This window comes from Vulpes lagopus, chromosome 10 (genome assembly GCF_018345385.1).
Source record: "Vulpes lagopus strain Blue_001 chromosome 10, ASM1834538v1, whole genome shotgun sequence".
NCBI classification, from domain to species: domain Eukaryota; kingdom Metazoa; phylum Chordata; class Mammalia; order Carnivora; family Canidae; genus Vulpes; species Vulpes lagopus.
In genome coordinates, this window is record NC_054833.1 from 101,945,844 (window position 1) to 101,962,742 (window position 16,899).

The following is a 16,899-nucleotide window of genomic DNA, read 5'->3' on the forward strand; positions in this document are numbered from 1 at the left end:
TCCAGAAGAGAGTGGGAGGATGCATGTTTTCCCTAGGTATAAGATAATCAAACCAATTTCATTCAAATCGTAATAGACAAGATCATCCAGTAGCCTTGAGGCCCTGCCTTGGTGACACCTTGGTAACTGATAAGAATTACATGGACCCCACTTAGACACAACCATATTTGTTCACATTATTGGTGGAATGAGTAGGTGGGTATAACTAACTCTACATGTGTAAATTGATCTTAAAAGAAAAATGGTTTATGCTTTCTTTACCATAGAAATTTTTTCAGCTCTGTTTCCCCTCAGGCTTCTCTTATTTATCTAATGCCAGGATTTAGAATTTATCCCACTACTTTGGCTCCAAGGAACTTTATCCCCCACCCAGCTGTCTGACTCAACATCCAGTCAGGGGTTGAGGCTGATTTAGATCCATTATTCTCTTTGGAGACTCCTCTAGTTCTTCTCTGCCTTCCAACTTTCCAAAGTCCCCAAGAAATAAAGTTGTATTGTAGAATAAGGACCTGTGTGTTTAGTTTCTCAAACAGTGTCCTTCTAGAAGCTATCTTTTATCTGATGTGTGGTAAGAAGTATGTATGGGTAAGTCACAAAACAGGTATTCCAAGCTCTGTTGTGAGATGAACATTTGAAAAGATAGAAAGTATACAAGCCTTAGCCAAGTAGAAACTACTCGTCTCTCAGGAGATTGTTTTCAGTTTTCTTTGGAGAGTAGCCATTAACAATGCAAATGTGAGGTTTGGTTTGATATTGATAGCACAATAAACAAAACATTGAAAACTTTATATGGTACTTACGAAACACTGGCACTCAGAGAAACTGACTTTGGTCAAGTAGACAGCAAAGCACATCCCTTTTGGGCCAGAGGTTGTTATCCCTCTGTTCTGAATTTAAACCAGTTGTATTGTTTTTGTTTCTCTTTTTTAAGTAGGCTCCATGCCCAACGTGATGCTTGAACTCAGGACCCTGAGATCAAGAGTTGGCATGCTCCACTGACTAAGCCAGCCAGGTGCCCCAAAACCAATTATTTTTACTGGTCCTGACTATGTCTCCAGATTTGCTTTGGGCTCTTATCCCTGGAGAAGGAGATAGGAAAATCTGACAGAAAGTGACCACCTCCATTAGTGCTAGGAAGAGGTGGTGATGGTCCGTGAAACTGCATACAGGCCACAGAAGCATGAAGTCTCAGGATAGATTGCCTTAATGTTTTTCCAAACCCAGGGCATGAGATTTTGGTAGTTTTGTTGTTATTTTGTCTCCTTCTCTCTCTCTCTCTCTCTCTCTCTATTTAAGAATAAGAATAAGTGTACACACTAACAATCAGAACTTGATCCACTTCACTGCATATCAGCTTTGCAGAGCTTTGCTAGTTTGGGGCCAGTGGTATGAGTTATTCTCTTAATAAGAATCTGACCTTTCTTCCCCAGTTGCAGAAAAGAAGCTTGTGTGCACATGACCCAACTATTCTCAGACTTTTTGCAACTCTTAAAATTATTGAGTGGGTTATAACTGTCGTTTGTAGTATAATAAATTAAAACTAAGAACTTTTTTTTTTTAGGTAACAAAGATATGATTATTGCAGGGTAGAATCTAGAAAATAAACAAAATCTTAACTTACCTGCAATAAGAAAAGAGTCATAACAGATGAGGTAGCGTCTAAAATTGAGAGCAGTTTGGAATATTTATTGATTCATTTTGAAATCATAATAAACCTATTACATGTTAATATAAGTTAGTGAGGAGAGTAGTACAGCAGTCCCCTATATCTGTGGGGGTCCAAGATACCCAGTAGATACCTGAAAGCCCAAAACCCTCTACTTACCATGTTTTTTCCTTTACATAACATAGCTACGATAAAATTGAGTTTATAAATTAGGCACAGTAAGAGATTAAGAACAATAACTAGTAATAGAACAATTACAACAATACACTGTAATAAAAGTTATATGAATGTGGTTTCTCTGCCAGACTATCTTATTATATTGTTCCTCCCTTCTTCTTGTGATGATATGAGATGATAAAATGCCTATGTGATGAGAAGAAGTGAGCAGAATGATGTAGGTGTTGTGATGTGTCAGGTTGCTATTGACCTCGCTTTGGGGCAGGAGGAGGGTGATCTGTTGCTAGACTCTGATTGGCTGTGGGTAACTAAAACCACAGAAATCAAAACTAGTTGAAAGGGGCTGCCATATTGTGGTTTTTTATATTTTCAGGGTCAAGCTTAAGAGAAAACAGCTGGATCTCAGATCTGCTTCTCTATTCAATCTGTTTTGATATGTTATTTTGGTTGAATTGTGTGAAAAAAAATCTAGCCTCACCCAGGTATGTAGTTGCAGAAGGAGTATTCTGATAGTTGTTTAGATAATTTTGGACATCACTCTGTGATACTACACCAAAATATGAATGGTGGTAGTTTTAAGATGTATTTATTTGAGGGATGCCTGGGTGGCTCAGTGGTTGAGCGCATCTACATTTGGCTTGGGGCGTGATCCCCAAGTCAGGATCTAGTCCCGCATCAGCTCCTTGCAGGGAGCCTGCTTCTCCCTCTGTCTGTGTCTCTGCCTCTCTCTGTGTGTCTTTCATGAATAAAAAAATAAAATCTTAAAAAAAAAAAAAAGATGTATTTATTTGAGAGAGAGTGCATGCATGTGGGGGTGGGGTAGGGGCAGAGGGAGAGGGAGAGAGAATCTCAGGCCTACTCTGCATGAGTATGGAGCCCAGAGCAGGGTTTGATTTCACAACCTTAAGATCACAACCTGAGCCAAAACCAAGAGTTGTACGCTTAATCAACTGTGCCACCTAGGTGTCCCTAATGGTGGTAGTTTCTTAAAGCTTGATGGCAAAATAGGATCTGAGACCACATCAATAAACTATTTGTACTATTATATCAAAATCTTTGGTTTCTCTTGTACTTTGAATGAACTTTTTAAATCAATCTGCATGATTTATAACACCATGCATTAGTCACTTAGAAAATACTAGTGTACTGAGTTATATAGATATAATGTTGGTTAATTTCATTAACAAGCTACATTCATTAATATTCTGCCAATCTGGGAAGCCCAAGTGGCTCAGCAGCTTAGCGCCTGCCTTCAGCTCAGGGTGTGATCCTGGGGGCCTGGGATCAAGTCCCACATCGGGCTCCCTGCATGGAGCCTGCTTTTCTCTCTCTCTCTCTCTCTCTCTCTCTCTGTCTCTCATGAATAAATAAATAAAACCTTAAAAATAATAAGAAAATAAAGTTATTTTAGGGGTGCCTGGCTTGCCTAGTTGGTAGAACATGTGACTCTTGATCTCAGGGTCATGAAATTCAAGCCCCACATTAGGCATAAAGCTTACTTTGAAAAAAAGTTATTTTAGGGGATCCCTGGGTGGCGCAGCGGTTTGGCGCCTGCCTTTGGCCCAGGGCGTGATCCGGGAGACCCGAGATCGAATCCCACGTCAGGCTCCCGGTGCATGGAGCCTGCTTCTCCCTCTGCCTGTGTCTCTGCCTCTCTCTCTCTCTCTCTCTGTGACTATCATAAATAAATAAATAAATAAATAAGTTATTTTAGAATAATTTTTTAATTGAATAATCTGAGTAGATTGTTATTTCAGAAAAGTTGCTAAAATGATGTAGAGTTCCAATGTACTTTTCACTCATCTTCTCCTAATGTTAACATCTTACACAACCAAGGAACATTTAGTAAAATTAAGAGATTAATAGTGAGACAGAACTGTTAACCAAACTCTAGACTTTATTCCAGTTTTCCCACAAATGACCTTTTTTTGCTGTTCCAGGATCCAATCCAGAATACCCCATCGCGTTTAGGCAGCTAATTTTTAAGCTGCACTTTCTCCTTTTGCCCTACCATATTTAAGAACATAAATAAATTTTAGATTTATAGAAGAGTTGCAAAGATAAAACAGAGTGCCTTGTACCCTTCATCTAGCTTCCCTTGATGTGAATGTCTTGCCTAACCACAATGCATTTGTCTGAACTAATAGACCTCTGAGGCTACCATGCTTTTATATCCTCATGAGGACACCTCTCCTGGAGATATGTCATAGATTTTTCAGCATCTCTGTATCTGTGAGCCTTGCAGGCAGGCAGACCAGGACTTTGCATCTCATCTGGCCATGTCCTCCTGTGGGACCTCCCTGAGCCTCAGCTGCCTCCTCTACAAATGGGCAAATGCAGTTTTGGTGGCAGGAAGAAACTGCTACTTTCTTCTTAAGTGAAACTATCTTCTTTCCCACCTTCCCCCCCATCTCTCCCTTCTTCCTTTGACTGTGTGGCAGTAAGAATACTTTTGGCAAAGTGTTGTCCTAGGCATACAGAGAAGAAAGAAAAAAGTCTCTGTCCTCAAAGGACTCAAATCCTAATGGGAAAGGGAAGTATCTCTACAGCTAACTTTGAAACAAGTTATTCTTAATTGTTGATCTGAAGCAGTCATCTCTAGCCCACATAATCATTCGGGGGACACCTGGGTGGCTCAGTGGTTGAGCATCTGCCTTTGGCTCAGGTTGTGATCCCGGGGTCCTGGGATCGAATTCCACATATGGCTCCCCACAGGGAATCTGCTGTTCCCTCTATCTGTGTCTCTGCCTCTCTCTGTGTCTCTCATGAATAAATAAATAAAATCTTAAAAAAAAAAAAATCATTCGGAGGCACCTGGGTGGCTTAGTCGGTTAGGCAGCTCTTAATCTTGGCTGAGGTCATGATCTCAGGGTCCTGGGATTGAGCCCCATGTTGGGCTCCACTGGGCTCTGTGCTTAGTGGGGAGTCTGCTTGAGGACTCTTTCCCTCTCCCTTTGCCCCTCCCCACAACGGCAATGGGCTTGTACATGCATACTCTTTCTTGCAAATAGTTTTGTTTTTTGTTTGTTTGTTTGTTTGTTTGTTTGTTTTTTAAGAATCCTGGGGCACTTAGGTGGCTCAGTTGGTTAAGCATTTGCCATTGGTTCAAGTCATGATCCCAGGGTCATAGGATGGAGCCCCCATTGGGCTCACTGCTCAAGGGGACTCTGCTTCTCCCTCTCCTTTGCCTCTCCCCCTGCTTGTGCTCTCTCGCATCCTCTCAAATAAATTAAGAATCTTTTGGCTAGGGGTGCCTGCATGGCCTCAGTCAATAGGGCGTGCAACTCTTAATCTCAGGGTTCAAGAGTTCAAGCCCCATTTTGGACATAAAGCTAATTAAAAAATAATAATAATAGCACATAAAAAAAGAAGAATCATTGGCTTGTGTACATCCCTATAAGCTCTTTCCTTACATATCACCACAGTTCACTGTAGTATGTGGCTTACACATACTACTTCTCCCATAGACGTGGATCTGGAAGGCATATAGTCCAGTATTTCTTTATGGGCCAGAATCTTCTTTCTCCCAACTCTGCTGGATATTCTGCTACCCTTCAGGTAGTGGTAGCAATAATGGCTTGGCACTCGTTCCTTCAACAAGCCTCAGGAGAGCATTATAGTATAGTTATTTAATATTATAGATAAACAGGTTTAGATAGGCTTGTTAATTTGCTCAAAGTAGTAAGAGGCAGAATCCAGATTCACACGCAGGTTTGTCTGATGACAAAGCTCAAAATCCTTTCACTATCTTATGCTGCTTTTTCTCCCTCCCTCCCTCCCTTCCTTCCTTCCTTCCTTCCTTCCTTCCTTCCTTCCTTCCTTTATAGGAAGAGAGAGATGGAAGGAGGGAGAGCGAGCAAGGGTGGGGGCCAGAGAGAGAGAATCCTAAGCAAGGGCCCAGCACGCAGCCTGACACAGGACTCGATCTCAGGATCCTGCGCTGAAATCAAGAATCAGATGCTTAACTGACTGAGCCACCCAGGTGCCCCTTACGATGCTTTTCCAAGGAAAGGAAAGCCAGGAAGCAAATACATGGTTGCTAGATATTTGCCATTCCTGTTATAAGTGATAATTTTCCCTTGGACGTTTACCCTGTCAGTTTTCTAAAAGAATGGCTTTCGTGTTGTCTGGACTTTAAATATTCCTTGAGAAACAGGAATTACATAAAGGTTGTGATTCACATTTAACTTTTTTTATATTTAGTATCTCCCAGTGAAAACCACTTAGTTCATTAAAGCAAACAAGCTTATTTTTCTGTTCATTTTGTGTTACCTTAAAAAATCTTTTATAGGGATCCCTGGGTGGCGCAGCGGTTTGGCGCCTGCCTTTGGCCCAGGGCACAATCCTGGAGACCCGGGATCGAGTCCCATGTTGGGCTCCCGGTGCATGGAGCCTGCTTCTCCCTCTGCCTGTGTCTCTGCCTCTCTCTCTCTCTCTCTCTCTCTCTCTCTCTGTGACTATCATAAATAAAAAAAATTTAAAAATTTAAAAAAAAAGTATTTTATAATATTGGTATCAGGTGAACAACTATTTTGTTGGAGACATGATTGTATACTTAAGATTCTTAGAATGGATGTTTATGGTAGTTTCTGTGGAAATTCTTCTTTTAAACATAAAAAGTAAAAAAATAATAAACACAAAAAAGTAATTACAGCAGAAAGTGTTAATTATTCCACTTTAATTATGAATAGTCTCTTTTGTTCCCAGAGAGAGACAGAGACCAGAGATTCAGTAGAATGATTTAAAACTTTAAAATTGGAAAAAAAGGGGTTTAGTAATATTGATAAATAATTTTTTTAGTGTTATTTCTCTAATATCATGGTCCATTTATTTTTTCTTTTTTTACCCACCTTCAATAATTAAGCATTAGTGTCCAGTTTTATTTTCATCTATATTAATACTCAACCCTACCATATTGAGGCAAATCCCATAATATAATTTTACTTATAAATATTTTAATATATATTTCTTTTTTTTTTTTTAATTTAATTATGATAGTCACAGAGAGAGAGAGAGAGGCAGAGACATAGGCAGAAGGAGAAGCAGGCTCCATGCACCGGGAGCCTGATGTGGGATTCGATCCTGGGTCTCCAGGATCGCGCCCTGGGCCAAAGGCAGGCGCCAAACCACTGCGCCACCCAGGGATCCCTTAATATATATTTCTAAAAGAAAAATATTTACCTATAAATATTTTCTTTTTTCTTTTTTTAAACATAACCACAGTTACCATATCACACCTGAAAAATAATTGTTTTCTTAATATTGCCAAATATCCAGTCATTGTTTTAATTATCTGATTTGTCTCATGTTTGGTTATTTTTCTATAGTGTATTTGAATCAGGATTCAACAAGGCTTAGGCTTGGCAGTTGGTTGATATATCTTAGTTCCCTTTTAATCTTAAATTTTCCATTCCATCTCTTACTTGAAACGTATTTGATAAAGAAACTAAGTTGTTTGTCCTGGGGATTTTCCCACATCCTAGATTTTGCTGGTTATATCCCCATAGTAGAATTTAACGTGGTCCTTTGACCTGTTTCCTGTAAGTTGGTAGGTATATCTAAAGATATGATGAGGTTCCGATTATATATATAATTTTTATTTTCAAATCTATCAGAGTGCTATGTAGGAATCATAATATCTAGGGTTTTTTTTTATGATATTAGTAGCTATTGATCCTAGATCCATTTGTGGTTGCAAAGTGGTGACTATCTTAGTTTCTTCAAGTTGATGTAACAGATTACTAGAGACTAGGCAGTTTATAAACAACAGAAATTTATTTTTATTTTTTTTATTTTATTTTTTTTAATTTTATTTATTTATGATAGGCACACAGTGAGAGAGAGAGAAGCAGAGACATAGGCAGAGGGAGAAGCAGGCTCCATGCACCGGGAGCCCGACGTGGGATTCGATCCCGGGTCTCCAGGATCGCGCCCCGGGCCAAAGGCAGGCGCCAAACCGCTGCGCCACCCAGGGATCCCACAACAGAAATTTATTTCTCAGTTCTGGAGGCTAGAAAGCCCAACCATGATCAAGATGGGTGTCTGGTGAGAGCCTGCTTCCTGGTTCTTTGCCTTTGATTGTCCTTAGGTGGCAGAAGGGGTGAGGGAGTTTTCTAGGGTTTCTTTTTTAAGCATATTAGTTGCATTTATGAGGATATCACCCAAAGACCCCACTTCCAAATATGATCACATTGTGATTAGATTATAGCGTGAATTTTGGGGAGATACTGAACATTCGATCTGTAGCTTTGACAATCTAATTCTTTTTTTTTTTTTTTTTTTTTTTTATTTATTCATGAGAGACACACAGAGAGAGGCAGACATAGGCAGAGGGAGAAGCAAATTCCCTGCAGGGAGCCCAGTGCAGGACTCAGTCCTAGGATCCCAGCATCCCGGATCACCACCTGATCCAGATGCCCTGACAATCTAAATCTGTCATTCCTTCTTCATTTATTAGCTGTTATACTTCCCTAAGTACAAACCTCTGTTTGGTTCCCAATTTATATAGGAAGGACAGAATAAGTGCTTTATTCTTTCTTTTTATTTACCTATTTTCAAAATGAGTTGGTTCACTAACATGTTTCAGTAGTAGCCAATTAGTATTTCTTATTATGAACTCATGAAGTTAAACATTTGATGCTGTCTCAGTCCCTTGCTGTCCTTATTATTGATTGTCAAATTGTTTCATTTGGTCAATAAGTACTTGTTCAAGTAAGTTTATAAGTCCTTTTGATAGTGACCCTCACTTCCAAATTATCTGGTATGACAAAATATCCCAGGACTATTTTATACATTTCTTACCCCAGACCTGATATCCACTATCTAATATAGGAGTCCTGGGGCCTTTTAGTGGGAAACACTATTTCAACACAACTAGGGATAAGGAGTTGCTACTGAGTAGGTCATTCTCACAAGGACTTTTCAGTACACAGAGCAAAGAACTTTGTTTTGTTTTTATTTCCTTACTCTCAACACAATACTGCTACTTCAAATCATATTTAAGACTCTTCTTTTTAGCGCCACCTGCAGCCCAGCGCGTGATCTTGGAGACCCTGGATCGAGTCCCACGTCGGGCTCTCTGCATGGTGCCTGCTTCTCCCTCTGCCTGTGTCTCTGCCCCTCTCTCTCTCTCTCTCTCTCTCTCTCTCTCTCTCTCTCTCTGCGTCTCTATGAATAAATAAATAAAATCTTTAAAAAAAAAAAAAAGACTCTTCTTTGGGGCAGCCTGGGCGGCTTAGCGGTTTACTGCCACCTTCAGTCCAGGGTGTGATCCTGGAGACCCGGGATCAAGTCCCACATCAGGCTCTGTGCGTGGAACCTGTTTCTGCCTGTGTCTGTCTGTCTGTCTCTCTCTGTGTCTCTTATTAATTAAAAAATTTTAAAAAGGACTCTTTTTGTTCCAGTATGATTAACATATAGTGTTATATTAGTTTCAAACGTACGGTATAGTGATTCAACAGTTCTGGAAAACAGTATGATGGTTCCTCTTGAGTTATTTTACGTCTGAGGCTTCTACATTCCTAAACTGAGATCAAACACAAGGAATGATAGAATATCACATAAATGCCCATTTACTTCATTTCACAATATACAATAAAAACTTCAGTGACAGTACCAACAGTACCATCATGAAGTGTGATTAGTACAAATGGATTAAGTTGGGTTTTGTTTTTGCAGTTCTTTTTGTCCTGGGGTATTTTTCACTAGAAATGCAGAATCAGGGGATCCCTGGGTGGCGCAGCGGTTTGGCGCCTGCCTTTGGCCCAGGGCGCGATCCTGGAGACCCGGGATCGAATTCCACATCAGGCTCCCGGTGCATGGAGCCTGCTTCTCCCTCTGCCTGTATCTCTGCCCCTCTCTCTCTCTCTCTCTCTCTCTCTCTGTGTGTGTGACTATCATAAAAAAAAAAAAAAAATTTTTTTTGAAAAAAAAAAATGCAGAATCAAATTCTAAAGTCCCTTGGAATAGTTTTTTGTTTGCTTCCAAGTTTCTCTTGGAATAGCTGGATACATATTAGATTAATTTGTTTTTTACTTTTTTAAGAGTAGGGAGAGCAGAGGGAGAAAGAATCCCAAGTGAACTCTACGTGCTCAGAACTCTACGCTGAGCACAGAGCCTACTCAGTACTCAGTCTCACAACCCTGAGATCATGACCTGAACCAAAACCAGGAGTAGGACACTTAACCAACTGAGCCACCCAGGCGCCCTCATGTTTTATTTTTTATTTTTAGGGGATTTCTTTTGTTTCTACTTAAATTTTATTTTGTATTTATATAAAATTTATAAAAACATTTTCAAATAAATTTAGCTTCTGTGTTTCCTTTATTCTCTCTCTCTCTCTCTCTCTCTCTCTTTTTTTTTTTTTTTTTTTTTTTATGATAGTCACAGAGAGAGAGAGAGAGAGAGGCAGAGACACAGGCAGAGGGAGAAGCAGGCTCCATGCACCAGGAGCCCAATGTGGGATTCGATCCTGGGTCTCCAGGATCGCGCCCTGGGCCAAAGGCAGGCGCCAAACCGCTGCGCCACCCAGGGATCCCTATTCTCTTTTTATACCATAAGTAATCTTTTTTTTTTTTTCATAAGTAATCTTTTTTTAATGGTTTATCGTTTCATTAAAAAAAAAATTACAATTATCTCCCCTGACTTAGATTAACAATAGTATGATATATACAGTTTTCTCTGCCTTGCTTTTTTGTACTTAATAATATATTCTGGAGATCACCTGAAAGTAATACTTAGAGTTTCCTCATTCTTTTTTTTTAAGATTATTTATTTATTCATGAGAGACATGGGGTGCGGGGGGCAGAGGGAGAAGCCGACTCCATGCAGGGAGCCTGACAGGGGACTGGATCCCTGGATCAGGCCCTGGGCCGAAGGCAATGCTAAACCACTGAGCCACCCGGGCTGCCCTCATTCATTTCTTTTAACATGCAAACTATTTCATTGATAAGTGTACCAGAGTTTATTCAGTTAGTTTTCTTTGATAAACATTTAAGTTGTTTCTGGTCTTTTGTTTATTATGAAGAGTCCTGAAATGAGTAATCTTTATGCCTATATGTTTTTGTGGTTTCTGGCCAGAATTTCAATGTGATTTAAAGCTATCCTTATTTAGGTTATGTCCAATTAAATGCCTGCAATAATTTTAAATAACATGTAATTAAAAAGAGATTGTAATAAATAATTATTCATTAGGGAAATGCAAATCAAACCACAGTGGGGTGCCTAGGTGGCTCAGTGGGTTAAGCACCCAACTCTTTTTTTTTTTTAAGATTTATTTATTTATTCATTCAGAGAGAGTGAAGAGAGAGGCAGAGACACAGGCAGAGGGAGAAGCAGGCTCCATGCAGGAAGCCCGACACGGGATCGACCCCAAGTCCCCAGGATCACACCCCCGGCTGCAGGCAAAGCTAAACCGCTGCACCACCGGGGCTGCCCAGCACCCCACTCTTGATCTCAGCTCAGGTCTTTATCTCAGTATCATGAGTTCAGACCCCACACTGGGCTCTGTGCTGAGGGTGGAGCCTACCTAAAAAAATAAAAAATAAGAAAACAAAAAGATGGAAATAGCAAGTGTTGATGAGGACATAGAAAAATCGAAACCCTCATACATTGCTGGTAGGGTGTAAAATAGTGTACCTGTATTCTTCTTAGAAAAGAATTTGGCAGTTCCTCAAATAGTTAAACACAGATTTACCATATGACTCAAAAATTCTACTCCTAGGTACATACCCAAGAAAAGTAAAGACAGATATCCACACAAAAACTTTTACACAAATGTTCATAACAACATTATTCATAGTAGTCAAAAACTAGAAACAACTCAATGTCTGTCAGCTGAAGAATAGATAAAATGTACATTTATTCTGAAGGGTTTTCCAATACAGACAGCCATTTCTTTGATTCTCCAGACATCAACTGGGGTTCAAGAATTCAGTTCTGATATTAACTACTTGGGAGTTAGCATATACCCACCAAGTCCCCAAGGACTTAGTCCCACAAGATGTTCCCCACTTAAGACCCTAGTCACAAGTTTTGGGCCATCCATACTTTTGGCCAGTTACCTGTAAATTAAAATCACAGCCCCTCCTAAGATTTTATAATCACCTAGAATGGCTCCCAGAACTCAGGAAGGCCTTTACTTAAATTTACCAGTTTATTATAAAGGATACAGCTTAGAAACAGCCAGATGGAGGATATGCTTAGGGCATGGTATTCAGGAGGGTGCAAACAGAGCTTCCAGGCTAATCTCCAGGTACACACCCTCCCAGTACCTGGATGTATTTACTAACCTAGAAGTTCATCACATCTCTCTCTTCAGCAACCATTCCCCTTTCCTGAGGTCAGTGGGTAATACTAAAAGTTTCAACACTGTAATTACTTGGTTTTTATGGTGACCAGCTCCGTCCTGAGGCTCTATCTAGGGGCTCTACTTTAAGTTGCCTCGTTAGCATAAACTCCCCGCGTTATCAGAAAGGGCCCTTAGAAGAACAAAAGACACTCCTATGCTCAGAAAAGTCTGAGGGTGGGGATCCCTGGGTGGCTCAGCGGTTTAGCGCCTGCCTTTGGCCCAGGGCACCATCCTGGAGTCCTGGGATTGAGTCCCGCGTTGGGCTTCCAGCATGGAGCCTGCTTCTCCCTCCTCCTGTGTCTCTGCCTCTCTCTCTCTCCCTCTCTCTCTCTCTCTCTCATGAATAAATAAATAAATCTTTAAAAAAAAAAAAAAGAAAAAGAAAGAAAAGTCTGAGGGTTTCCAGAGCTCTGTCCTAGGAACTAAGGACAAAGACCAAATATATTTCTTATTATACCACATCCATATACTAGAAGTAGAATTTACTCAGTTGTTTAAGGAAAAAAAAAAAGGGAATGAAGTACATTCAACACACTAGGAATAGAAGAGAACTTCCTCAAACTGATAAAGGTCAATTTGTGAAAAACCAACTCACAGCCAGCATCTGACTTAATCACAAAACACTGGATGCTTTCCCAAGATAGAAATAAGACAAGGGCGTCCCCTCATGCCTTTTTCTTCAGCACTGTGTTAGAGGCACAGCAACTACACAAGAAAATGAAATAAGAGGCATTCAGACTGGAGAGGGTGAAGTTAAACTATATTCACAGATGACATGATCTTACATTACATAGAGAAATGTCTAAGTAATCCTCCAAAAAACTATGTGAATTAATAAATGTGTTCAGCAAGGGAGGATACAAGATCATTTTGATGTGAAATGTTGGAGTCTGGCAGTGAATGGTCAAGAAAGAATTCTTGAGATATTTTTGTGCGGTAAAGGTTTTATTATAGCACGGGGACAGGACCTGTGGGCAGGAAGAACTGCACTGGGATTGTGAGGAGTGACTGATTATGTACTTTTAAGTTATGAGGGAATTAGGGAGAGTGTAAGTCTAAGGAATTTGGGACTTTAAGGAATTAAGGACGTTGAGGAGCTAGCTGCTGTTTAGATTGGTTCATGAGACCCTTCCAACAGATACCACTGGGCCATATGTTTAAAGGGTAATTTGCTAACATGTATCTTGGAAGGATTGAGGTAAAAGAAGTTTCCAAAAGGATTTTTAGATGTTAGAGACTTACAAGTATCCTGGAGGTTGGACCATCATCAAGCTAGGGTTGCCTTTCATGCCAGCAAAGTATTAACATTGAGGCAATTAAGGTCCTAGAGAAGAGGCACCTTGCCTGTCTCAAGTACTTGTCAGTGGGCTTCAAATTGTAAGGAGATTTAATTTTTTTCTACATTTCTTTTGCCTTTGTTCTCCATATCCATGATACAAAAATCAGTTATTGTTGATAAGCTGGTAATGAACAATCTAAAGATGAAATTAAGACATTTCTACTTTGAAAAGCGTTAAGAGGGGATCCCTGGGTGGCGCAGTGGTTTAGCACCTGCCTTTAGCCCAGGGCGCGATCCTGGAGACCCGGGATCGAATCCCACGTCAGGCTCCCGGTGCATGGAGCCTGCTTCTCCCTCTGCCTATGTCTCTACCTCTCTCTCTCTCTCTGTGTGTGTGTGACTATCATAAATAAATAAAAATTAAAAAAAATAAAAAAAAAAAAAAAGCGTTAAGAATGATATACTTGGGAATAAATTTAACAGAAGATCTTTAAGACTGTACACTGAAATCTCTAAAATACTGGAGAAGAAATGAGAAATCTAGATAAATGGAAAGACATCCATGTTCATGAGTTGGAAGACTTAATATGGTTTAAATGGCCAAAGTTGATGTAAGAGTCAATGCAGTACCTATCAGAATCCCAGCTGGCTTCTTTGTAGGAATTGGTAAACTGATTCTAAAATCATGGAGGGCCACCTGGCTGGCTCAGTTGGAAGAGCATGTGACTCTTAATCTCAGGGTTGGAGTTTTAGCCCCACGTTGGGTATAGAGTTACATATATATATACATATTTTAAAAATAAAATCATATGGAAACTTAAGGGATCCAGACTAGCCAAAACAGTCTTGGAAAAGAAGACCAAAGTTGGAGGATTTACATTTTCAGATTTCAGAATTTACTAAAAAGCTACAGTAATGAAGACAGTGTGGTACAGCTTAAGAAAACATATACAGAGCAGTGGAGTTGAACTGAGAATTCAGAGATACAGTAGTTTCCCCCCTTATTTGTGGTTTTGCTTTCCAGGGTTTCAGTTACCTGTGGTCACTCATGGTCCAGAAGTAGATAGTTGATCCTGATGGATGGTCAGAAGGTCAGTGGTAGCCTAGTGCTATGTCATGGTGCCTTTATCATTCACCTCACTTCCCCTGACCATGTAGGCATTTTGTCATCTCACATCATCACAAGAAGAGTAAATACCAGACAATAAAGTATTTTGAGAGAGAGACACCACACTCCTCTATAACTGTTATTAGCTATTGTTATCTCTTATTGTGCCTAATTTTATAAATTAAACTTTATTATAGGTATACATGTATAGGCAAAAATATAATATATATAGGGTTCTGTACTATTCTTGGTTTTGGGTATCCTCCATGGATAAGGTGGCGGGATTACTGTACACTCACATTTATGGTCAGTTAATTTTTTCTAAATTTTTTTTAAAGATCTTTTTTTTAAGATTTTTATTCATTCATGAGAGAGACAGAGAGCACGCAAGAGACAGAGACATAGGCAGAGGGAGAAGCAGGCTCCATGCAGGGAGCTCTACGTGAGACTCGGTCCGGGTCTCCAGGATCATACCCTGGGCTGAAGGCGGTGCTAAACCACTGAGCCACCCAGGCTGCCCAATTTTTTCTAAATTTTTAAAAAATATTTTATTTATTCATTTGAGAGAGAGAAAGAGACATAGGGTACAAGCAGTGAGAGAGGGAAAAGGAGAAGCAGACTCCCCACTGAGCTGGGAGCTCAGTGTGAATGGGGCTCAATCCCAGGACCTAGAGATCATGAAGTGAGCCAAAGGCAACCATTCTAAGCCATCTAGGCACCCCATAATTTTTTTTAAAGATTTATTTATTTATTTATCATAGACAGAGAGAGAGAGGCAGAGACACAGGAGGAGGGAGAAGCAGGCTCCATGCCAGGAGCCTGACGTGGGACTCGATCCCAGGACTCCAGGATCGCACCCTGGGCCAAAGGCAGGCACTAAACCGCTGAGCCACCCAGGGATCCCCCCATAATTTTTTTTTTAATGATGATTTTTTGAGAGAACATGAATGGGAGTGGGACAAAGGGAGAGGGAGAGAGAATCTCAAGCATACTCCTCACTGAGCATGAAGCCTGATAGGGGGCTCAATCTCACAAACCTGAGATCATAACGTGAGCCGAAACCAAGAATTGGACACTCGACTGAGCCACCCAGGTGCCCCTGTGATCAGTTAATCTTTGACCATGATGTCAAGACAATTAAATGGAGATGGTGTAATGTAGTCTTTTCAACAAACAGTTCTGGGATAAGTGGCTATCTTTTGTCCACACAGTGTTTATAGTAGCGTTATTCACAATAGCTGAAGGGTGGAAATAATCCAAATGTCTATCCTCTGGTGAATGGATAAATAAAATGTGGTATAAAATCCATATGATGCAATATTAGCCACAAAAAATGAGGTACTGATTTCATGCTACAACGTTGGTAAACCTTGGAAACCTTATACTAAGTGAAAGAAGCCAGAAGGCCATATATTTTAAATTCCACTTATGTGGAATATCCAGAATAAGCAAATCCATGTGGAGAAAATAGATTAATAGTTGTCAGGGCTGGAGAAGGTAAGGAATGGGGGCAGCTGGCTACTAATGGATACAGGGGTTTTTTTGGCAAGAGGAAAGCCAATGGAAACGTTCTGGAATTAGATGGTAGTGATGGTTACACAAATTTGTGACAATACTAATAACCACTGAAATGGGCAGTTTAAAATAGAGTGCATTTTTATGATGTGCATATATGTCTCTATCAAAAAAAAAGCTTGCAATAAATTACTATCTTATTTTGGTTTAAGGTAAACTGAAAAGAAGAAAACAACTTGCAGTTTACTGGGGTTTTTCAGTTTTTTATGTCAAATCATCATTTCTTTCCCATTCAGGACAAGACAATGACTGTCAATGCAGAAGTCAGGAAATTGTAGGCTTTGGGCTTAAAATTTATTTATTTTTCTTCATATTTTTAAATTTATTTTGAAATAATTTTGGATTTACTGAAGAGTTGTTAAGATAGTACAGAGAGTTCTCATAAGCCCTTCATCCAACTTGCTTTCATGTTAAAATATCTTTCATAAACCTGGTACATTTATCAAAGCTAAGAAATTAACATTGTTACAGTGCAACTAACTGCAGACTTTATATTTACATTTCACCAGTCTTCTAACTAACTTCCTTTTTGTGTTCAGGATCTAAACTAGGAATCTGCCTTGCAGTTAGTTGTCAGGTCTCCACAGTCTCCTCTAATTTGTGACAGTTTCTCAGTCTTGATTTTTCATGACTTAGCTACTTTTGATGAGTACTGGTCACGTGTTTCATAAACGTTCCTCCGTTTGAGTTTGCTTCATGATATCTCGTGATAGAACTGGTTTTGGATGTTTGTAAAGACTGCCAGA

At 39.8% G+C, this 16,899-nt stretch overlaps 1 protein-coding gene across 2 annotated transcripts in view; it reads left to right on the forward strand.

Annotated features, from left to right (window-relative positions):
- Positions 1 to 16,899, forward strand: part of CFDP1 (craniofacial development protein 1) — a 129,347-nt gene that overhangs the window by 67,646 nt on the left and 44,802 nt on the right. Inside the window, exon 7 of one of the 2 annotated variants that reach the window (XM_041771821.1) lies at positions 2,217 to 2,243. The exons of the other annotated variant lie outside the window; for it this stretch is intronic. Within the exon in view, the coding sequence (XP_041627755.1) occupies positions 2,217 to 2,228 (12 nt within the window). The 3' untranslated portion in view covers positions 2,229 to 2,243. Of the gene's footprint in view, positions 1 to 2,216; positions 2,244 to 16,899 lie in introns of those variants that run through there. 2 annotated transcript variants of the gene reach the window in all.